At 46.2% G+C, this 25,433-nt stretch overlaps 1 protein-coding gene across 1 annotated transcript; it reads left to right on the plus strand.

Moving 5' to 3' along the window:
* Positions 1-15,640: 15,640 nt before the first annotated feature.
* Positions 15,641-17,739, plus strand: LOC130128308 (replication protein A 32 kDa subunit-A-like). Its single transcript, XM_056297947.1, has 8 exons — positions 15,641-15,699; positions 15,828-15,924; positions 16,037-16,150; positions 16,230-16,304; positions 16,477-16,596; positions 16,707-16,823; positions 17,476-17,570; positions 17,664-17,739. Exons 1-8 carry the CDS (start codon positions 15,641-15,643, stop codon positions 17,737-17,739), a joined length of 753 nt encoding a protein of 250 aa, XP_056153922.1.
* Positions 17,740-25,433: the final 7,694 nt, after the last annotated feature.

Here is a 25,433-nt window from a genome sequence, read left to right on the forward strand (position 1 = left end):
AGTCCATTTTAGATCATTTTTCATTTGCATGTTGATGTATTGTGCAGCTGTATATTTTAAAACAGGGAAGGAAACCCTGTCTTTGCATTTTATTATTATTATTTATTGTAAGGGCTGCTATAGCTATCCTGATAAACTAAATAAAAGAGAAGAGCCTTGTGGCTGACACATGTTCCACTTGTCTGTTTGGTCCAAGAATGATTCTTCCTTCGCGTTTTAAGTATTTATTTAAACTTGCTTGAAGACATACAGTGAAATACTGAACTGCACCCAAGAAATAACAACTTTTAACCTGACCTAATACACGTATACACAAGGCACGAATACACGTAGGCTATGAACGGTCAGAAAAACCGTGTGGCTCCACTCTTCCATTCTAGGCAACGCCGCCTTCCGATTACTTCCTCTTCCGGAGTGCGTTAACCCAGGAACACCTTTCTCCAGTTCTTAAAGTGACATGCACCTATCTAAGACTACACAGCAAACTTAATACATACACAAAAAAGCAGTTACCTAAAGTATACGATGTGTAAAAAGTAAGTATTTAAACTAATTATTCTAATTACTAATTAAACCATTAAATATTAAACATTAGGAGACATTTGGCTCCTACATTACCGGCCCCTACTTGTTCTGATAATTCTAAAGCCTAGAACAATTACCACATCCATAACAAATTCCTATTAAATTACATCAATACATACAATGAACAGGCATTTGTATTATCAAACATCTGATGTTACAAAATATGAAAAGGAAGTGCTTGGTAAGCACACTGACCAATATTTCGCCAGTCAGCTGGACAGGTCCGTTTTCTGAAAGAAAAAAGAAACAGAGAGAGAGAGCCAGAGGTTTCCAGCACATGCCTCATCGTAGGAGCTCAGTCTCTACCACCTGCTCATTTAGATTCCATGAGGAGACGGATCTTTGTGATGGGTCTGTCCAAGATGTTGGTCTCTGTCTTGATGCGAACTCTGCGAACAAGCCCCGTCTTGTCTGGAATTGTTTCAGTGACTTTTCCCATAATCCACGAATTTCTTGGAGCACAGTCATCCGTCAGAAGAACCACATCACCTTCTGCAAAGTTTCTTGATGCTGTGGACCATCGTTGCCGCTCCTGGAGTGGAGGTAGGTACTCTTTTATCCATCTCTTCCAAAACAAATATGACACATATTGTACCTGCCTCCATCTATGCCGTGAGTAGAGATCATCCTTGTCGAATAATCCTGGTGGTAATGATGGTTTCACCTTCAGCAGCAGGAGCTGATTGGGCGTCAGTGCCTCCAAGTCATTTGGGTCACTAGATGCCTTTGTGATAGGTCGGCTGTTGATGATCGACTCAACCTCACATAAGACTGTGTGAAGGCTTTCTTCATCAAGGACTTGTTCTCTCACAGTGGAATTCAGCACCTTTCCAACTGATCTTATTAACCACTCCCGCACTCCGCCATGATGAGAAGCTGTGGCTGTCTTCAGCTCACGATTGGCCCCAACAAAGTTTGTCTCATTATCTGAACGAATCTCTTTCACTTGTCCTCTCCTTGCTATAAAGCGCTGGCCTGCGTTTATGCACGAGTCTGTGTCCAATGATGAGGCAAGCTCAATGTAAACTACGCGAACAGCTAAACAAGTGAATATAACGCCAAATCTTTTTGTGAGGCTTCTTCCACGTTTCACCTCAAATGGTCCAAAATAGTCCATCCCAGCTCTGGTGAAGGGTGGATCATCTGGTATCAACCGATCTCGCGGAAGACCATCCATTAGTTGTTTCCCAACTGTTCCATGTAAGCGACGGCATGTAACAAGAGTCTGAGAGAACCTTTGGAATGGCTGTGTTGGCACTAGGGATCCAAAATCCCTACCGCAGTTCGGAGAGCATATGATTGCGGCCTCCATCTCCAGTTTCCTCATGGATCTGTCATAGAACTTCAACAATGGGAAAGTCTCCAGACAGAATGACAGGCTGCTTACAACTTTCTGGCATAGCCACTCGACAGCCTTCCACCAACTCGCAACAGACCATCTTGAAACACAGCGTTCAGCTTTTCTTTTTTTTGTTTACATTTATTTCTGATTATTCCCTTTTTCTCCCAATTTAGTGGCCAATCGATCCCTATTTTAATTCAAACACCCCCCCTCGTACTGCATGCGTTTGCCAACTGCATCTCTCCGGCCGGCAGTCTCGAAGGAGACCGCCTCCCCACTTTCATGACAAGGCGAATCCAGGCCGAACCACTGCTTTTTCCGACACACACAGAGATGCATTCATGTGACGAACACAAGCCGACTCCGCCCCCCTCCCGAAGACAGCGTTGCCAGTTATTGCTGCTTCGTCGAGTCCGGCCATAGTCGGATCTGACGAGACCGGGGTGTGAACCCCAGTCCACAGTGGGCAACTGCATCGACACAAAGCCGATGCTTAGACTGCTACACCACCGTGGACCCTTAGCGTTCAGCTTTTACAAGTGGCTACTGCGCTTCACATTATGTCCCTTGAGAAGAGCTAAAATCTCATCAGAGAACTTCTCTTTCTGACAGAATTTGATCACGTCTTGTCCTGACACATGGGTATGGCTGTTTCATCTGTAGCAACAGCTTTCAGGCAGTCATCCATGTAGACATTTTCAACACTGTCTCTACGACTTCAGCTTTGAACTACCCACTCTGGTCTTCAGCACACTTTCTCAGAGCAAAACTGGCACAGGTAGGTGAAGACGTAGCCCAAAACAACAGTACAGTCACTTTGTGCTCAGTCAAGGCTTGGTTATAGTCATCACCGATCCACCAAAGGAAACTGAGTAAATCAAAGTCTTCATCAGGCTCTCTAACCTGGTGGAACGTTGCTTCCACATCTGCCATGATTGCAACGGGGTCTGAATCGGATTACAACGCCAGTTAGACTACTGGTCATGTCTGGTCCTTGAAGAAGCTGCTCATTTAAGGATGTGCCCTGATAGGGTGCAGCGCAGTCGAACACAAGTCTCAGTTTCTGTTTCACTGGGTGGTATACTGCATGGTGCAGTATATACCACACTTTCCCTTCCATGTCAATTCTTCATTGGACATCTGCACTGCATAGCCCTTTTGAATAGGCTGTTCCATGAAATCTGTTTATTCCTGTTGAAAGCAGGCATTCCTGATGAACTTCCACTGTAAGTTGTGTGCTCGCTGTTCAGCTATCTTACGATTAGTTCTTTGCGCCCCAGACACTCCCACTTTTATTGGCGGTGAATTGGTATTGTTTTAATGTTTTTTGATCTAATGTGATTGGACAATTCTCATGACTGTCAATCATCTTCACACCCACCACGACGCCTCGTCTTGACTGTCAATCATCCACCGTCTACAAACCCTGATAAACTCTATAGGCTACACTGTCCTTCTTAATAACTCTGTGGACATTAAAGCAGTTGTCAGGTGTGCTGCACCAAGGTAAATTGCTGCCCCCCCCTAAAAAAAATAAAGAAATAGCACCAGCCACCGCTGGTTTAAATGCGCTGAGTGATACTGGGGTTTGTGTGACTTTTAAGTGGAAAGTAGTCATTTGGGACCAAGGTAAGATTTAAGAAGACCAGATTAGAAAATGTGCAGCATAAGTTTGGCCTACTAGTTTATGTTTTTTTTTTCAAATTTTCATTGTGTTTTGCTCAGTGGCGTGTGATGTTGTCACAAACTGTAGTTGAAATAGAATACATTTAAGTTTTTTTGACACAGGATACAGGTGCTCAGAAATGGACAAAGAGGATCAACAAGTGGGCAAAAGCAGGCAGACCGGCCAAGAAAGGGAAAGGTGTGTTAGCTGCTGATGAGCACTGACTAATTTCATGGACTATCGATGGTGTTTAGAAAATGAGTTGATATGTCATCTGTGTGGACTGTATGGAAAACGTGATACTTATGACTTGTTCCTGGCACAGAGGGCGACTTCAGATGATGCCGTGCACAGTGTCTCAGCTCCTGTCCACTGCAGAGGTCAATGGTGCTTTCCGTATTGGCGACTTGGAGCTCAACCAGGTAGGAAGAAATGAACAAAAACCTTAAACCTAAACTGCACAATGGCTAAGATCAAGTTGTGTGAACTTGTGAGTGTGTGTGTGAGTGTGTGTGTGTGTGTATGTGTTAAAATAGATATCTGTAGTGGGCGTTGTCAGAAGATGTGTTCCTTCGGAGGTCAAAATCCAGTACTCTGTGGATGACATGACTGGCCCACCTATAGACGTGACACAGTGGGTGAATTCAGAGGCGAGTACTTTCTACAAAGATGTGTCGAGAAATACTGCAAACATCCTTGTTAAACATGTTTTTTTTGTTCCTACCAGGCTCCAGGTGTGCCGTGCAGTTCAGATGTCCTTGGACAATATGTGAAGGTTATAGGACGTCTCAGGAACATTAAGGTAGATGAAGGTAGATTTTAGGTATTAAGTAAATATGAGTACGTCAGTAGTTTTTTTGTTTATTCAAATGATTATCATATGGCCTTGTTCCTGTATTCTACATTGTGCAACAAGTAGAATCTGTCGTACTTTGTTTTTTTAATAACATGGAGTAATTTTCCCTGAGAATTAGGGACAGAGATCACTGCTGGCAGGGAACGTCCGTCATGTTGAGGATCTCAATGAAATCACATCCCACATGTTGGAAGTTGTCCAAGCCCATATGCAGCGTTCCAGAATTGCTCATGAAAGGGTATTGGAGCCTGTGTTCATCTAAAAAGAAATCCTTTGAACTTTTACTTATGTGAAATCACTGACAAATCACTGACAAATGCTGGATGTTTTTTTTTTGTATTATTATTAGGTGGGTGACATGCATACCAACAGGATGGATATACCTGGAACAGTCAACAGTGACAGACGTGTTGATGGTCATTCTGAGGAGAAGGCAGCTTATGGTTTATCCACCATCCAGAGGCAGGTTAGTCCTGTGTTTCAGTTTGATAGGACACTTCTGCTTACATAATAGACACCACAAGGAGACTCAGCAATGGGGGGTCTGGGTGGCGTGGTGGTCTATTCCATTACCTATCAACACGGGGATCGCTGGTTCCAATCCCCGTGTTACCTCCGGCTTGGTCGGGCGTCCCTACAGACCCAATTGGCTGTGTCTGCGGGTGGGGAGCCAGATGTGGGTATGTGTCCTGGTTGCTGCAGTAGCGCCTCCTCTGCTTGGTCGGGGCACCTGTTCGGGCGGGAGGGGGATAGTGTGATCCTCCCATGCGATCCGTCCCCCTGGTGAAACTCCTCATTCTCAGGTGAAAAGAAGCGGCTGGCGACTCCACATGTATCGGAGGAGACGTGGTAGTTTGCAGCCCTTCTCGGATCGGCAGAAGGGGTGGAGCGGTGACCAGCATGGCTCGGAAGAGTGGGGTAATTGTCCGGATACAGCTGGGGAGAAAACCTAGAAATCACACGGGTCATCTTTCCATGTACATTTCCCTCATGGTATTAAGTGATATGCCTGATTTCTAAATTATCGTGATATCACAATTTACTCCCCAGTATTGTCCTGGTTATCTCCTTTTTCTCCCCAGGAGGAGCTGGAGGGCGTTGCTTGGGAGAGGGACGTCTGGAGTGCCCTACTTAGCTTGCTGCCACCGTGACCCGATCCTGGAGAAGCGGCTGATGATGAATGAATGAATGAATGAATGAATGAATATCTCGTTTTTGTTTCACAGATGATGATCTGACATGTTTTATTAATTTCTACAAAGATTATAATCCCATGCCTTTACAAACGTATTGTTTGTAGTTCTTTTTTAAAATATTGTATTATACTGATTTCCAGGAATCCTTACGGTAGTCTTTTGAACATTGTTGGTAGTAGTTGTGCACAACTGTTTTTTTTCCGGACATAAGTTTTTGTTCTATTCCACGAAATAGGAACGGAGTTAAATATATGCGTGGTGAACTGAATCACTAACGAGACTGCACGTGAAGAATGTGTGCAAAGTGTGGGTCAGAGTCTGTGCCTGTCGCGAGCAGGGGCTGATTTGCATCAGAGCTCTTGAACTGACCGGGATTCACACTTGCGTTGTCGTGGAACTCTCTTCTGTAATTCATTGGGTCGCTCCCACAACACATCAAGCGCACCACCGTACGTAGGCCTACCAGTATCTCGGGTTTAAGTTATAGTAAAGAGCTCCAGTTTATTTTATTTGACTGGGTGCACTCATTTTTGGGAATTACTGGTTGATGTTTTAAGATAATATCAATAATATTCAAGGGGTCAGTGTTAAAAGGGTTTCAAAGTTAAGAGAGTTAACATGTTTTTTTTCTTCTTTTCATTGGAAGTGATTTGAGTTGATTAACTATAGACCAATTCAGTGTCTTGTATAGGTAAAACACCTCTCTAATTACAAGAGTCATGGGGTTATTATTTTACTGTATTACAGTCCATCTTGTAAATCACTATACATGTCATTTTTGAGTAACCCAATTCTTTTGTGTTTGAGTTCTATGAGTCAGGTGGTTTATCTAAAACACCTTGTGGGGTTTTAGAAGATATATTCCTGTCACTCTTTTATATCCTGGGAGGCAGTTAGACACATAGTAGTGTTCCTAGTCACTCCAGGTGGAGGCACCGCGCTAAGCATCACTGAGGGTAACACTCTGTCCTCTCAGATTAGAAGGGGCATTGGAAGGGGGTTACATTTTGGAAATATGTACGATGATGTTTGAGCAAAATAAATCATCCATTCAAGAGGACAGTTATGTTGAGGACCTACCTGTGAAGGAGGCTGCCCTTTCACCTGTCCCAAGTGAGCACAGCAGGACCAGTGAGTAGGGGCCTCAGCAGAACAGACGACCTAAGGTCTTCACATGTGATCGACTTGGCTCACCAGCTTGCTGCAGTTTGAGGACACCGCCACATCATACAATCTTTAAGGTGCCATGGACACAGACTGTGCAGCCAGACTACTACCAGCAACCCTGTGGACATGGACGGCAGGAACATTGTTATCACACTCGAGTCACCACACATCGCTGGACTGTGTTAAGTGTATGTAGCTAAATGGAGGCTGTAGGTAACACAGACCAAAAGAGAATGTGAAGGACTCTGGGTATTGACCCATATGAAAGAATGTACCAGAAGAGTTCCAGTCTGTAACCAAACTGCGAAAGTGACTGAAAAGAACTGAATGTATCAAAGGAGTTCCAGTCTGTAAACCAGTGTTTTGTACATGGTTGGTGGTATTCGAGCACTTCAGGTTAAAGGTAATGATGTTGAGGAGAACATTAATGTTGAGGGGTAGTATGTGACCGATGGAATAATGTTCATTACCAGCATTTCATGTTATATTTTATCTTGTGTTTAAAATGTTTGTCGTCAGCTGCAGCAGTTTGAGAACAGCAATTCCTGTTTCCATATGTTTTGTGTTGACAATGTCACCCCAGTCCGACTCGAGTCTTGTTTTTGTGGAATCCTGACTCGACTTGGACTTGAGCACTGATGACTCGGACTCGAACACTGGGGACTCGAGACTCGACTCGGACTCGAGGTTTATTGACTCGACTACAACACTGTCACCCTAACACCAGCAGCACTGAGTAGTTGTAGTTACCAGACGGTTCCAGCAGGGGCAATGTAGCGCTGTTGTGCTCAGTGCCGTCTTGTGGTCAGCGCCGTGTGGTCAGAGAGAGTCTGGCCAACTGTCTACACGGGCGCCATATTGCCTACCAACTGGTAGACGGCGCCATGCGCGCTCTTCAAAATCGGGCTGACTTCATGATCTGTCAAGCTGCTCTTTCAAAGAAATAAGGGAAAACAGAGACGGGTTGCCGGAGAGGTTCTCAGGCGCGGTGGGCGTGGCTATGGTGCGGTAGGCGTGGCAAACGTAGCGGCGGGCATAATGGGAAGGACGCTGGTACCTTTCGAGTGTTGTGAGTGAAGTTGGAGTCAGCGGGAGTGAACTGGACGGTACTGGTGGTAACTAGATATACCTAGAACATGCGATGATCCAGGGGGCGCACCGGACCGACCGTGAATCTTTGTTTCGTCAAACGACGTAACAATGGAGGACACATTGGCCTAGAGCAGTGATACTCAACCCGCGGCTCCTTTAAGACTAATTGTGGATCTTTTAAGTCCTACTTAAAAAATAAATAAAAACTAAAAAATATTGTCAGCAGAATTCATCAACGTTTCATTCTCATTCATTCGCAAGACACATCAATCTATTACGCTCCCACCCCTCAACCACCTGAACTACCAATTAGCCCATTGGAGTATATGGAGATACACACGAAAGCAAACGTTTTTATTTGCAGTAACATGTATTTTATGTTTGACCTCTGACCCTCTATGTCTATTGGTTGTGTATGTTGTATAAATGTCCGCGCGCTACTCTGGTGCGCGCCCTTGGAAGAAGACAGAGCAAGAGGGTCACTCATGTGTTTTCGTGCCTGCTTAACGCAGTCGTTTTGTAATGTTACTACGGTCTAGCAAATAAAAGAGGAAGACCAAGATGCACCTTGATCGTTGTGGTGTAACGTGCATGGATAAGTAGACACGTTGGTCCTTGACTAACGGGTCGGACCCTTTAGTCGACTGGTTAATGTTGTCGCTTGTGGTGTGGGAGACACGGGTTCGCGTCCCGGTTGTGACGACGATATCCCGGACTGCCCCCCCGAATTCGCTACAATATTTCAGTTATCCTGTAGATACACGAGAACAACAGTATAAGTTCCACTTGGGAAAGGGGACAGATAAGCAGCATTAAGAGGAAAGAAATGGAGATATGGCAGAAACGCTGGGCGGAAGACCAGAAAAGTAAGGGGTTGCGGTGATACACATTTGAGGGTAGATTCACCAGGGGCTGCTGCTCCTTTAAGGCAGACATTTCAGAGTGTTGACGTAGGCACTGTTTCCGGTTTCCGGGGTGAGCCATGTTTTGCAGCAGCCTAGCGGTTAGCCGGTTGCCACGGGAGATTGCGCTGTATCGGTGTTGTTTTGTGTGGCGAGTAAACGGAATTGACTCGACTCGATCTCTCCGTCTCCTCATTCCTGCATTCCTGCAGGTTATTACACAATACCAAAATCTGTCACAACAAAGAGCTATAAATAAAGGAAGAGAAGGGAGGAAATCATAGTAACAAGACTGATTGGATCACACAGGATTAAGTGGCACGTTGTTTATAATGGGGAAAAGGGACGGTGGTAAGTGTGAGAACTGTGGAGTTAAAGAAAACGCTGAACATGTAATATTGCGTTATAACATGTATGACGTGGAAAGAGAAAGGTTACAGTCCAAGAGGCGGGACGGGAGTGGAATCTGATGAGGAAACTGGGAACAGAAGGAGAGGCAGAGGGGAGTAAAATCACCAGGAAGGCACTCTTTACTTGCTTAAGTGACACTGCAGATGGGTCTAATTTAAGAAATAAGGTAAAATGACCTGTTGTTACCCACTCTTGTACAGTAGATGGCGGTATGGACGTTAAAGGCGTTTGCGATCAGCTATTATAATGAGAGAAGAAGAAGCAGAAGTAGACGACGTGTCACTTCAGATCAGCTGTTGGTGTTCAGAGGTGTGTTAAATGTGTATATGTGCTCTGGGAAGTATCAGTATTATGTTATATCCGTGTATTGTGGAGTAATGAAGTTAATTACATGACGACGGATAAGCTAACGATGCTAACTTTGTGTAATGCTAACGGCGACGAATTAGCTAACGATGCTAACGTCATGAAATGCTAACCGATTTGTAGTGTGTAGGGGAAACAGAGCGGACACTGTGCTACATCGACCTTTTACGTTATATTCTGTTTGCGTTATTTTCAGACAAGATATAGAATGAGACGGTACCGTTTATATCGATATAGTTTGTTGTGTAAAATACATAACCTGTAAATGACCCTCTAGTGTCATTGGTTGTTTGTGATTTGAGTGACTTTTATTTTGAAAACCGCAAACGGAAGTAGAGACATCAGGCGGGATTCTGTCAGCAATCCTTCGTCATTCAATGAAAATGTGAACGTTTCTCTGAATCTTGTAAGAAGAATTTCCCTCGTTATTACTGGATTGATTACAAGGTATTTACTGTGCCTTTTTTCTGTAATCTGATGGTATTGATTTCGTTTTGTACCTGTTCTATATTTTGCTGGATATAACTCAAATGTTACTCTTTAGAGAGTGGTGATTTCTTTGCTAGTAAACCTGATTTCTAATGCCTGGCTAGGCAACGTCATTCTACATTGGGTACTGCTCTGCGCAGCATGCATGCTCATTGGAAGTTTATTTTTCTGTAGATTGTGGGAAGAGAAGTTGCATCTTATTTTGGTTAGCCCACAGTTGGAGAGAGAGAACAAGGTATGTCATATTGTCTTGTTTTCAGTGGGATAGGATTGTGTATTTGTTCTACTGTAGGCTATTTTTCTATGTAACTGACCTAATTTACTGCACTGTTCAAGAAAAGCCATTAATGCAAAGAAAATTCTATGTTGATGTTTGGATTGTATATTATTATTTATAAGAGATCTAAGAGTATTTTCTGTTTTTTCATCTCAGCTCTTACGTTGTGGATTGTTAAATAAACACATGAAACATCAGTAAAAAAGAGTACGACCATCTGCCTTCTGGGGACGCTACATAACCCGTTTCTAACACGTGGGGCGTCCTGACGGACGACCTAGACGAGGTGGGGCGAGGTTCTTAAAACGTTTCTTGCCATTTTGACCGCCGCTGTTTTTAAACTATATTCTGTCAAGATAGATACCCAGTTGAGATATTAATGCAGTACATATGTTAGTATGTCTGTTAAGGAACTAACTGGCACCAAAATTATCATTTTAACAACTTTTAAAACCGTTTTTCAAACAATTTAAAATGGCCGCCGTCCAACGCCTGTAAGCACTGCAACACCTCGGTGGTTCATGGTGCGTCTGAAATGGCGGCTGTTACCAGACATGTTGGCAATAATCACAAATCAAGTTTAGACCATTTCTCTGTACTGGGGAACGCTAGTGTGTTTCTAGGACAGAGCAGCGAACCCCCCCCCCCCCAAAAAAAAGAAAAAAAGTTTATTTACAATAAACAGGTATACAATTACCATACAGAGGAAAAACAAAACGGATTTGTACAGAAAAGGGGAGTTCAGTGTCGACTCGTTTTAAGTCCTATCAGAGTTCATATAAAATGTACTTGATTTAAAATATCACAAGTCTTTATACACACCTTGATTTTCAGTGAAGGTGCCATACTACTGGAGTTCAACAACAAGTGGATGAAAGCAGGGTTTGGAGCCAGACCATTTAGTTTTGTGGATGTGGAATTAACCAAGAATAACCGAAAGCTGAATTACATAAGTATTATTGTTTTCCGTCCCATAAAACACAAAATATAACATCACTTCAAATACATTAATCTGTCCCTTAGTACCCACTTTACCATTTACAAAGTCTTGCATGTCAATCTCGGTAGTAGGCTAAATGTTCAGTTGCAAGTCAAAGCCACATGTGAGATGTCACAAGAACTTGTATTAAAACAGATTAAACGGATCAAAATAAAAAGTAAAGACGGTGTTTCCTTCCCTGTTTTAAAATATACTGCTGCTACACAATATATCAACATGCAAATGAAACTTCGCAAAGGACATGACGCGACCAACACACGTCATAGTGACATGACGCGCACGATCACGTGCAAGTTAAGAGCGGTCATTTTGACCACCCGTGGTCGTTTTAGGTAGATCCTATAGCTTTATTTATTTATTTGTTGCAATTGATCTAAAACTCAAATACCAATATATGCAGTTTTAGTAGAATTCAGGGAGCGGCTGGTCTGTATCTTTTTTTCCACAAAGTTTTTAAACTGAATGCGGTTTGCATTCTGAGAGATGGGTCTATTTTTATTTAACAGAGTCCATTTTAGATCATTTTTCATTTGCATGTTGATGTATTTTGCAGCTGTATATTTTAAAACAGGGAAGGAAACCCTGTCTTTGCATTTTATTATTATTATTTATTGTAAGGGCTGCTATAGCTATCCTGATAAACTAAAAAAAAGAGAAGAGCCTTATGGCTGACACATGTTCCACTTGTCTCTTTGGTCCAAGAATGATTCTTCCTTCGCGTTTTAAGTATTTATTTAAACTTGCTTGAAGACATACAGTGAAATACTGAACTGCATCCAAGAAATAACAACTTTTAACCTGACCTAATACACGTATACACAAGGCACGAATACACGTAGTCTATGCACGGTCAGAAAAACCGTGTGGCTCCACTCTTCCATTCTAGGCAACGCCCCCTTCCGATTACTTCCTCTTCCGGAGCACGTTAACCCAGGAACACCCTTCTCCAGTTCTTAAAGTGACATGCACCTATCTAAGACTACACAGCAAACTTAATACATACATAAAAAAGCAGTTACCTAAAGTATACGATGTGTAAAAAGTAAATATTTAAACTAATTATTCAAATTACTAACTAAACCATTAAATATTAAACATTAGGAGACATTTGGCTCCTACATTACCGGCCCCTACTTGTTCTGATAATTCTAAAGCCTAGAACAATTACCATATCCATAACAAATTCATATCAAATTACATCAATACGTACAATGAACAGGCATTTGTATTATCAAACATCTGATGTTACAAAATATGAAAAGGAAGGGCTTGGTAAGCACACTGACCAATATTTCGCCAGTCAGCTTGACAGGTCCGTTTTCTGAAAGAAAAAAGAAACAGAGAGAGAGAGCCAGAGGTTACCAGCACATGGCTCATCGTGCGAGCTGTCTTTACCACCTGCTCATTTAGATTCCATGAGGAGACAGATCTTTGTGATGGGTCTGTCCAAGATGTTGGTCTCTGTCTTGATGCGAGCTCTGCGAACAAGCCCCGTCTTGTCTGGAATTGCTTCAGTGACTTTTCCCATAATCCATGAATTTCTTGGAGCACAGTCATCCGTCAGAAGAACCACATCGCCTTATGCAAAGTTTCTTGATGCTGTGGACCATCGTTGCCGCTTCTGGAGTGGAGTTAGGTACTCTTTTATCCATCTCTTCCAAAACAAATCTGACACATATTGTACCTGCCTCCATCTACGCCGTGAGTAGAGATCATCCTTGTCAAATAATCCTGTTGGTAATGATGGTTTCACCTTCAGCAGCAGGAGCTGATTGGGCGTCAGTGCCTCCAAGTCATTTGGGTCACTAGATGCCTTTGTGATAGGTCGGCTGTTGATGATTGACTCACATAAGACTGTGTGAAGGCTTTCTTCATCAAGGACTTGTTCTCTCACAGTGGAATTCAGCACCTTTCCAACTGATCTTTATTAACCACTCCCGCACTCCGCCATGATGAGAAGCTGTGGGAGGGTTAAATGTCCATTTAATCCCATATTGATGAAACAAATGCTGAAATTTGGAGGCGTTCCAGTCAGCAATGGCTGTCTTCAGCTCACGATTGTCCCCAACAAAGTTTGTCTCATTATCTGAACGAATCTCTTTCACTTGTCCCCTCCTTGCTATAAAGCGCTGGACTGCGTTTATGCACGAGTCTGTGTCCAATGATGAGGCAAGCTCAATCTAAACTGCACGAACAGCTAAACAAGTGAATATAACACCAAATCTCTTTGTGAGGCTTCTTCCACGTTTCACCTCAAATGGTCCAAAATAGTCCATCCCAGCTCTGGTGAAGGGTGTATCATCTGGTATCAACCGATCTCGCGGAAGATCATCCATTAGTTGTTTCCCAACTGTTCCATGTAAGCGACGGCATGTAACAGGAGTTTGAGATAACCTTTGGAATGGCTGTGTTGGCACTAGGGATCCAAAATCTCTGCCGCAGTTCGGAGAGCATATGATTGCGGCCTCCATGACCAGTTTCCTCATGGATCTGTCGTAGAACTTCAACAATGGGAAAGTCTCTAGACAGAATGACAGGCTGCTTACAACTTTCTGGCATAGCCACTCGACAGCCTTCCACCAACTCGCAACAGACCATCTTGAAACACAGGGTTCAACTTTTCTTTTTTTTTACATTTATTTCTGATTTTTCCCTTTTTCTCCCAATTTAGTGGCCAATCGATCCCTATTTTAATTCAAACATCCCCCCTCGTACTGCATGCGTTCGCCAACTGCATCTCTCCGGCTGGCAGTCTCAAAGGAGACGCCTCCCCACTTTCATGACAAGGCGAATCCAGGCCGAACCACTGCTTTTTCCGACACACAGAGATGCATTCATGTGACGAACACAAGCCGACTCCGCCCCCCTCCCGAAGACAGCGTTGCCAATTATTGGTGCTTCGTTGAGTCCGGCCATAGTCGGATCTGACGAGACCGGGGTATGAACCCCGGTCCCCAGTGGGCAACTGTATCGACACAAAGCCGATGCTCAGACTGCTACACCACCGTGGACCCTTAGGGTTAAGCTTTTACAAGTGGCTACTGCGCTTCACATTTTGTCCCTTGAGAAGAGCTAAAATCTCATCAGAGAACTTCTCTTTCTGATAGAATTTGATCACGTCCTGTCCTGACACATGGATATGGCTATTTCATCTGTAGCAACAGATTTCAGGCAGTCATCCATGTACAAATTTTTCAACACTGTCTCTACTACTTCAGCTTTGAACTACCTACTCTGGTCTTCAGCACACTTTCTTAGAGCAAAACTGGCACAGGTAGATGAAGACGTAGCCCAAAACAACAGTACAGTCACTTTGTGCTCAGTCAAGGCTTGGTTATAGTCATCACCGATCCACCAAAGGAAACTGAGTAAATCAAAGTCTTCATCAGGCTCTCTAACCTGGTGGAACGTTGCTTCCACATCTGCCATGATTGCAACGGAGTCTGAATCGGATTACAACGCCAGTAAGACTACTGGTCATGTCTGGTCCTTGAAGAAGCTGCTCATTTAAGGATGTGCCCTGATAGGGTGTAGCGCAGTCGAACACAAGTCTCAGTTTCTGTTTCACTGGGTGGTATACTGCATGGTGCGGTATATACCACACTTTCCCTTCCGTGTCAATTCTTCATTGGACAACTGCACTGCATAGCCCTTTTGAATAAGCTGTTCCATGAAATCTGTGTATTCCTGTTGAAAGCAGGCATTCCTGATGAACTTCCACTGTAAGTTGTGTGCTCGCTGTTCAGCTATCTTGCGATTAGTTCTTTGCGCCCCAGACACTCCCACTTTTATTGGCGGTGAATTGGTATTGTTTTAATGTTTTTTGATCTAATGTGATTGGACAATTCTCATGACCGTCAATCATCTTCACACCCACCACGACGCCTCGTCTTGACTGTCAATCATCCACCATCTACGAACCCTGATAAACTCTATAGGCTACACTGTCCTTCTTAATAACTCTGTGGACATTAAAGCAGCTGTCAGGTGTGCTGCACCAAGGTAAATTGCTGCCCCCCCCCCAAAAAAAATAAAAAAATAGCACCAGCCACCGCTGGTTTAAATGCGCTGAGTGATACTGGGGTTTGTGTGACTGTTAAGTGGAAAGTAGTCATTTGGGACCAAGGTAAGGTTTAAGAAGACCAGAGGAGAAAATGTGCAGCTACTAGTTTATTATATATTTCTTCAAATTTTCATTGTGTTTTGCTCAGTGGCGTGTGGTGTTGTCACAAACTGTAGTTGAAATAGAAAACATTTAAGATTTTTTGACACAGGATACAGGTGCTCAGAAATGGACAAAGAGGATCAACAAGTGGGCAAAAGCAGGCAGAGCGGCCACGAAAGGGAAAGGTGTGTTAGCTGCTGATGAGCACTGACTAATTTCATGGACTATCGATGGTGTTTAGAAAATGAGTTGATATTTCATCTGTGTGGACTGTATGGGAAAACGTGATACTTATGACTTGTTCCTGGCACAGAGGGCGACTTCAGATGATGCCGTGCACAGTGTCTCAGCTCCTGTCCACTGCAGAAGTCAATGGTGCTTTCCGTATTGGCGACTTGGAGCTCAACCAGGTAGGAAGAAATGAACAAAAACCTCAAACCTAAACTGTGCAATGGCTAAGATCAAGTTGTGTGAACTTGTGAGTGTGTGTGTGAGTGTGTGTGTGTGTATGTGTTAAAATAGATATCTGTAGTGGGCGTTGTCAGAAGATGTGTTCCTTCGGAGGTTAAAATCCAGTACTCTGTGGATGACATGACTGGTCCACCTATAGACGTGACACAGTGGGTGAATTCAGAGGCGAGTACTTTCTACAAAGATGTGTCGAGAAATACTGCAAACGTCCTTGTCAATAATCTTTTTTTTTTGTTCCTACCAGGCTCCAGGTGTGCCGTGCAGTTCAGTTGTCCTTGGACAATATGTGAAGGTTATAGGACGTCTTAGGAACATTCAGGTAGATGAAGGTAGATTTTAGGTATTAAGTAAATATGAGTACGTCAGTAGTTTTTTTTGTTTATTCAAATGATTATCATATGGCCTTGTTCCTGTATTCTACATTGTGCAACAGTAGAATCTGTCGTACTTTGTTTTTTTAATAACATGGAGTAATTTTCCCTGAGAATTAGGGACAGAGATCACTGCTGGCAGGGAACGTCCGTCATGTTAAGGATCTCAATGAAATCACATCCCACATGTTGGAGGTTGTCCAAGCCCATATGCAGCGTTCCAGAAATGCTCATGACAGGGTATTGGAGCCTGTGTTCATCTAAAAAGAAATCCTTTGAACTTTTACTTATGTGAAATCACTGACAAATCACTGACAAATGCTTGATGTTTTTTTTTGTATTATTATTAGGTGGGTGACATGCATACCAACAGGATGGATATACCTGGAACGGTCAACAGTGACAGACGTGTTGATGGTCATTCTGAGGAGAAGGCAGCTTATGGTTTATCCACCATCCAGAGGCAGGTTAGTCCTGTGTTTCAGTTTGATAGGACACTTCTGCTTACATAATAGACACCACAAAGAGACTCAGCAATGGGGGGTCTGGGTGGCGTGGTGGTCTATTCCATTACCTATCAACACGGGGATCGCTGGTTCCAATCCCCGTGTTACCTCCGGCTTGGTCGGGCGTCGCTACAGACCCAATTGTTTGTGTCTGCGGGTGGGGAGCCAGATGTGGGTATGTGTCCTGGTTGCTGCAGTAGCGCCTCCTCTGCTTGGTCGGGGCACCTGTTCGGGCGGGAGGGGGATAGCGTGATCCTCCCATGCGATCCGTCCCCCTGGTGAAACTCCTCATTCTCAGGTGAAAAGAAGCGGCTGGCGACTCCACATGTATCGGAGGAGACGTGGTAGTTTGCAGCCCTTCTCGGATCGGCAGAAGGGGTGGAGCGGTGACCAGGATGGCTCGGAAGAGTGGGGTAATTGTCCGGATACAGCTGGGGAGAAAAAGGGGGGAGTGCTCAGCAATCACCTGTCAATACCAGCTGCCCTGAGGATTCAATGTTACCATAAGCATCAACTGGCAATCCCCCACCACTAGCTCCTCTGGAGTAGAAATGAAAACTGCTCCATAAATGTGTTGGACTGGAATTTGACTTTTTTTCTTGCCTTTTGTAAGGTACGGATGGTGATAAAGAGTTGCTCCCTCCAAGATGGCATCAGTTTCATGGACTTGAGCATGGAGCTTGGGTTCCTCAGCAGGACATCCATCAGGTATCCTCTTAGCTGAACACTGATATTTTTGATTTTCATCCAAACGTTAGAACAAAATGCTTCAACTGCTGAGTTTTGCCTGTTCTCATGCAGAAGGACCTTGCAGTTTCTCCTCCATGAAGGTCTCATCTATTCAACTATTGATGAGGACCACTTCAAGTCCATTTGATAACCTAGAGATCACACAGGTAATGTTTCCATGTACCTTTCCCTCATGGTATTAAGTGATATGCCTGATTTCTAAATTATCGTGATATCACGTTTTACTCCCCAGTATTGTCCAGGTTATCTTGTTTTTCTCCCCAGGAGGAGCTGGAGGGCGTTGCCGGGGAGAGGGACGTCTGGAGTGCCCTGCTTAGCTTGCTGCCAGCCTGACCCGATCTTGGAGAAGCGGCTGATGATGAATGAATAAATGAATGAATGAATGAACATCTCGTTTTTGTTTCACAGATGATGATCTGACATGTTTTATTAATTTCTACAAAGATTATAATCCCATGCCTGTACAAACGTATTGTTTGTAGTTCTTTTTTTAAATATTGTATTATACTGATTTCCAGGCATCCTTACGGTAGTCTTTCAAACATTGTTGGTAGTAGTTGTGCACAATTCCTGTTTTTTTTCCGGACATAAGTTTTTGTTCTATTCCACGAAATAGGAACGGAGTTAAATATATGCGTGGTGAACTGAATCACTAACGAGACTGCACGTGAAGAGTGCGTGCAAAGTGTGGGCCAGAGTCTGTGCCTGTCGCGAGCAGGGGCTGATTTGCATCAGAGCTCTTGAACTGACCGGGATTCACACTTGCGTTGTCGTGGAACTCTCTTCTGTAATTCATTGGGTCGCTCCCACAACACATCAAGCGCACCACCGTACGTAGGCCTACCAGTATCTCGGGTTTAAGTTATAGTAAAGAGCTCCAGTTTATTTTATTTGACTGGGTGCACTCATTTTTGGGAATTACTGGTTGATGTTTTAGGATAATGTAAATAATATTCAAGGGGTCAGTGTTTAAAGGGTTTCAAAGTTTAGAGAGTTAACATGTTTCTTTTCTTTACTTTGGAAGTGATTTGAGTTGATTAACTATAGACCAATTCAGTGTCTTGTATAGGTAAAACACCTCTCTAATTACAAGAGTCATGGGGTTATTATTTTACTGTATTACAGTCCATCTTGTAAATTACTATACATGTCATTTTTGAGTAACACAATTCTTTTGTGTTTGAGTTCTATGAGTCAGGTGGTTTATCTAAAACACCTTGTGGGGTTATAGAAGATATATTCCTGTCACACTTTTATATCCTGGGAGACAGTTAGACACATAGTAGTGTTCCTAGTCACTCCAGGTGGAGGCACCGCGCTAAGCATCACTGAGGGTAACACTCTGTCCTCTCAGATTAGAAGGGGCATTGGAAGGGGGTTACATTTTGGAAATATGTACGATGATGTTTGAGCAAAATAAATCATCCATTCAAGACGACAGTTATGTTGAGGACCTACCTGTGAAGGAGGCTGCCCTTTCACCTGTCCCAAGTGAGCACAGCAGGACCAGTGAGTAGGGGCCTCAGCAGAACAGACGACCTAAGGTCTTCACATGTGATCGACTTGGCTCACCAGCTTGCTGCAGTTTGAGGACACCGCCACATCATACAATCTTTAAGGTGCCATGGACACAGACTGTGCAGCCAGACTACTACCAGCAACCCTGTGGACATGGACGGCAGGAACATTGTTATCACACTCGAGTCACCACACATCGCTGGACTGTGTTAAGTGTATGTAGCTAAATGGAGGCTGTAGGTAACACAGCCCAAAAGAGAAGGTGAAGGACTCTGGGTATTGACCCATATGAAAGAATGTACCAGAAGAGTTCCAGTCTGTAACCAAACTGTGAAAGTGACTGAAAAGAACTGAATGTATCAAAGGAGTTCCAGTCTGTAAACCAGTGTTTTGTACATGGTTGGTGGTATTCGAGCACTTCAGGTTAAAGGTAATGATGTTGAGGAGAACATTAATGTTGAGGGGTAGTATGTGACCGATGGAATAATGTTCATTACCAGCATTTCATGTTATATTTTATCTTGTGTTTAAAATGTTTGTCGTCAGCTGCAGCAGTTTGAGAACAGCAATTCCTGTTTCCATATGTTTTGTGTTGACAATGTCACCCCAGTCCGACTCGAGTCTTGTTTTTGTGGAATCCTGACTCGACTTGGACTTGAGCACTGATGACTCGGACTCGAACACTGGGGACTCGAGACTCGACTCGGACTCGAGGTTTATTGACTCGACTACAACACTGTCACCCTAACACCAGCAGCACTGAGTAGTTGTAGTTACCAGACGGTTCCAGCAGGGGCAATGTAGCGCTGTTGTGCTCAGTGCCGTCTTGTGGTCAGCTCCGTGTGGTCAGAGAGAGTCTGGCCAACTGTCTACACGGGCGCCATATTGCCTACCAACTGGTAGACGGCGCCATGCGCGCTCTTCAAAATCGGGCTGACTTCATGATCTGTCAAGCTGCTCTTTCAAAGAAATAAGGGAAAACAGAGAAGGGTTGCCGGAGAGGTTCTCAGGCGCGGTGGGCGTGGCTATGGTGCGGTAGGCGTGGCAAACGTAGCGGCGGGCATAATGGGAAGGACGCTGGTACCTTTCGAGTGTTGTGAGTGAAGTTGGAGTCAGCGTGAGTGAACTGGACGGTACTGGTGGTAACTAGATATACCTAGAACATGCGATGATCCAGGGGGCGCACCGGACCGACCGTGAATCTTTGTTTCGTCAAACGACGTAACAATGGAGGACACATTGGCCTAGAGCAGTGATACTCAACCCGAGGCTCCTTTAAGACTAATTGTGGATCTTTTAAGTCCTACTTAAAAAATAAATAAAAACTAAAAAATATTGTCAGCAGAATTCATCAACGTTTCATTCTCATTCATTCGCAAGACACATCAATCTATTACGCTCCCACCCCTCAACCACCTGAACTACCAATTAGCCCATTGGAGTATATGGAGATACACACGAAAGCAAATGTTTTTATTTGCAGTAACATGTATTTTATGTTTGACCTCTGACCCTCTATGTCTATTGGTTGTGTATGTTGTATAAATGTCCGCGCGCTACTCTGGTGCGCGCCCTTGGAAGAAGACAGAGCAAGAGGGTCACTCATGTGTTTTCGTGCCTGCTTAACGCAGTCGTTTTGTAATGTTACTACGGTCTAGCAAATAAAAGAGGAAGACCAAGATGCACCTTGATCGTTGTGGTGTAACGTGCATGGATAAGTAGACACGTTGGTCCTTGACTAACGGGTCGGACCCTTTAGTCGACTGGTTAATGTTGTCGCTTGCGGTGTGGGAGACACGGGTTCGCGTCCCGGTTGTGACGACGATATCCCGGACTGCCCCCCCGAATTCGCTACAATATTTCGGTTATCCTGTAGATACACGAGAACAACAGTATAAGTTCCACTTGGGAAAGGGGACAGATAAGCAGCATTAAGAGGAAAGAAATGGAGATATGGCAGAAACGCTGGGAGGAAGACCAGAAAAGTAAGGGGTTGTGGTGATACACATTTGAGGGTAGATTCACCAGGGGCTGCTGCTCCTTTAAGGCAGACATTTTAGAGTGCTGACGTAGGCACTGTTTCCGGTTTCCGGGGTGAGCCATGTTTTGCAGCAGCCTAGCGGTTAGCCGGTTGCCACGGGAGATTGCGCTGTATCGGTGTTGTTTTGTGTGGCGAGTAAACGGAATTGACTCGACTCGATCTCTCCGTCTCCTCATTCCTGCATTCCTGCAGGTTATTACACAATACCAAAAACTGTCACAACAATGAGCTATAAATAAAGGAACAGAAGGGAGGAAATCATAGTGAGACTGATTGGATCACACAGGATTAAATGGCACGTTGTTTATAATGGGGAAAGGGACGATGGTAAGTGTGAGAACTGTGGAGTTAAAGAAAACGCTGAACATGTAATATTGCGTTATAACATGTATGAAGTGGAAAGAGTGTGGTGACCCACATCTATATATCGAGAGACATTCACCTAAGAGGACGGTGTACCTTTAAGGGAAGAGGCGAGGGGTCAGATAATGCACTTCCGCTTCCGGTTCACAGTCAGTTCAGTGTCGTTGTCGAACGTATGACATGCAAAGTTGGAGCTAGTAAACTACCTCGACTACGTCTACTCTCACGTCTCCTGTCTCGTTGTTTTCTAACTCCACATTGGTGACCCCGACGTGATCGAACTACTAATACGAGTATGTCTGACAACGACGACGCCGGTGCTAACAACATGGCTATTGCTAACGCTAGCATTTACACCACTACTGTGAAGCTACCAGACTTTTGGCAGCATAATCCACGGTCGTGGTTTCAACATGTGGAAGCCCAGTTCCAGCTGAGAGGGATAACGCAGGATGCAACGCAGTACTTCCACGTAGTGGCGGCGTTAGACGCATCGACAACGGCGCGAGCAATGACGCTGTTGGAAGCTCCGCCAGCTGCTGGCAAGTACGATGCTATAAAGACATTCCTCCTGAAACTATTTGAACTGTCGGAGCTGGAGAAGGCAGACCGTTTACTGTCCCCGAATGGCCTCGGCGACGGCAAACCGTCTGAGTTAATGGAAAAAATGCTGTCTGTGCTGGGATCGGCTGATCCGGCCTTTCTTTTCACACACATTTTTCTGAGGCAGCTCCCCGCACCTGTACGCACAGCACTGGCCAGTTCTCCTCTCGCCGCCTCCAAGGACTACCGTTCTCTGGCTGCTGAAGCAGACAGGGTTTTCCTGGCCAACCGGCAACAGTTTGTGCATGCCCTGCTACCCCACCAGACCGCCCCACCACCACCTGTGTACGACTATATGGACACCGCGGCTGCGGTGACAGCCCGCCGCCAACCTGACGACGGGCTCTGTTATTACCATGCCAGGTTTGGGGCAAAAGCAAAACGGTGTCGCAAACCCTGCAGTTACAGGGTTCAGGGAAACGCCAAGGCCGGCGCTCGTTAACGGCTATGGGCGCCGGTCGTGACTGCAAGCTGTTGTTCATCAGAGACTCCTTGTCGGGCCGGCGGCTGCTGGTTGACTCTGGCGCTCAACGCAGCATACTACCAGCACAAGCTGTGGACACGATGACCGACAGTCACGGCCCCCAGATGGACGCCGCCAACGGCACGTCCATTCGGACGTACGGTATCAGACATGTGGACGTGTGTTTTGGCGGCCGACGTTTCGGCTGGGACTTTGTGATGGCTGCTGTATCCACCCCGCTCCTAGGTGCGGATTTCCTCTGTGCTTTCAACCTGCTGGTGGATGTTAAAAACTGTCGCGTGATTGATGCCGTCTCTTTTGCGTCATACCCCTGCACGCTTGGGGGCGCTGGAGCGCTGTGCCTCGCTAACACACTCTCCACCGGGGATCCATACCAACGCCTGCTCGCAAATTTCCCCGAGCTCACCACACCCACCTTCTCCTCGGCGGTGGCCAAGCACGGCGTGGAACATCATATCACCACAGTGGGCCCCCCAGTTTACGCCCGGGCCCGACGCCTCGACTCGGCCAAGCTCGCAATAGCCAGGGAGGAGTTTTCGACTATGGAGCGCCTCGGCATTGTCCGCCGTTCTGACAGCCCGTGGGCTTCCCCTCTTCACATGGTTACTAAGGCCGACGGGGGTTGGCGCCCGTGCGGGGACTACCGTCGCCTAAACAATGCCACGACCCCCGACCGGTACCCCATACTGCACATACAAGATTTCTCTACCCACCTGGCGGGCGCTGCCATCTATTCCAAAATCGACTTAGTGCGGGGGTATCACCAAGTGCCGGTCCACCCACTGGATGTCCCAAAAACGGCTGTCATCACACCCTTTGGGCTCTTTGAGTTCTTACGTATGCCTTTCGGTCTTAAAGGGGCGGCGCAGACGTTTCAACGCCTTATGGATTCTGTGCTCCGCGACATGCCATTTTTGTTTGTGTACTTAGACGACATCCTCGTGGCCAGCGCGTCGGCGGAGGAACACATGACGCACCTCAGACAGCTGTTCGACAGGCTCAGCGAACACGGCCTCATCATCAACCCAGCTAAGTGTCAGTTCGGGGAGTCGTCCATCACCTTCCTCGGGCACCACATCACTCCACAGGGGGCCGTTCCCCTCCCTGCCAGGGTTGAGGCTGTCACCATGTTCCCCCGCCCCCGCACTGTACAGTCGCTGCAGGAATTCCTGGGCATGGTGAACTTTTATAACCGTTTCCTGCCCCGTGCCGCCCACATCATGCGTCCCCTGTATGAGGCCCTGCGGGGTAAGAAGTCTAAGGACGAGCTGGACTGGTCTTCGGGGATGGACGAGGCTTTTGTGGCCGCCAAGACCGCGCTGGCCAACGCTGCGCTGCTAGCTCACCCGTCGCCTGCCGCCCCCATAGCCCTTACAACGGATGCCTCCGACTACGCCGTGGGGGCCGTGTGTGAGCAGTGGGTGGAGGGGGGTTGGCAGCCGTTGGCGTTCTTCAGTAAACAACTCCGTGAGAGCGAGCGCAAATACAGCACCTTTGATAGGGAACTACTGGGTCTCTTCCTCGCAACCAGACACTTTAGGTTTCTATTGGAGGGCCGACAGTTCACCGCTTTCGTGGACCACAAACCGCTGACGTTCTGTATGGCCAAAACCTCAGAACCGTGGTCTGGGCGTCAGCAGCGCCATCTCGCGGCGGTTTCCGAGTTTACCACGGACATACAACACGTGTCGGGCAAGGATAACTTCGTCGCCGACTGCCTTTCACGGGCAGTTGTTAACGCCGTTCACTTGGGACTCGACTACGCCGCTATGGCAGCGGACCAAGCCAAGGACGCGACCGTTCAAGACTACCGGTCGACCCCTACGGCGCTACGGCTGGAGGAAGTGACGTTCGACGCGGCCAACACCACCCTCCTCTGTGACATCTCCACCGGTCAACCGCGCCCCCTGGTGCCTACTTCCTGGCGGCGCCGAGTTTTCGACACCGTCCATGGCCTTTCCCACCCGGGAGTGAAGGCCTCGACCAAGCTGGTGAGCGTCAAGTTCGTTTGGCCTGGGCTCCGTAAGGATGTTAGAGCCTGGGCCGGCTCGTGTGTGGCGTGCCAACGCGCCAAGGTGCACCGCCATACCAAGGCCCCTTTGGCGCCGTTTGTGGTTCCAGAGAGGCGGTTTGACCACGTCAATGTTGACCTGGTGGGTCCCCTGCCCCCCTCCCGTGGTTATACGTTCCTCCTCACTATTGTGGACAGGGCCACCAGGTGGCCAGAGGCTATTCCCTTGTCCTCCACGACGGCAGCAGAGGTAGCGCGGGCGTTCATCGGCTGCTGGGTGGCCCGTTTCGGCACGCCTGGTGACATCACAAGCGACCGGGGCTCCCAGTTTACCTCGGAGCTCTGGACGGCGGTCGCTGAGCACCTGGGGATGAAGATCCACCGCACTACGGCGTACAACCCGCAGAGCAACGGACTTTGTGAGCGGTTCCATCGGGACATGAAAGCCGCTCTGCGGGCAAGCCTCACTGGCTGCGACTGGATGGACCGGCTCCCGTGGGTCATGCTCGGCCTGCGTTCGGCCCCGAAGGAAGACCTCCAGACCTCCTCCGCTGAGCTGGTGTATGGCCAGCCCCTGCGGGTTCCGGGGGAGTTTCTTCCGGATGCTACGGCTCCCTGGTCGGCCGCCTCTCACCTCAGTGCGTCCCGGAGCGCTGCCGGTGCCTTCGCTCCCGTTCCGATGTCTCAACACTGCCTCCCCCGGTCCTACGTCCCCAAGGATCTGCCATCGGCGAGGTACGTCTTCATTAGGCACGACAGCCATCGGTCCCCGCTGCAGCCCCCATACGACGGGCCCTTCCG

The sequence above is a fragment of the Lampris incognitus genome, chromosome 18, assembly GCF_029633865.1.
Source record: "Lampris incognitus isolate fLamInc1 chromosome 18, fLamInc1.hap2, whole genome shotgun sequence".
Lineage (NCBI taxonomy): Eukaryota > Metazoa > Chordata > Actinopteri > Lampriformes > Lampridae > Lampris > Lampris incognitus.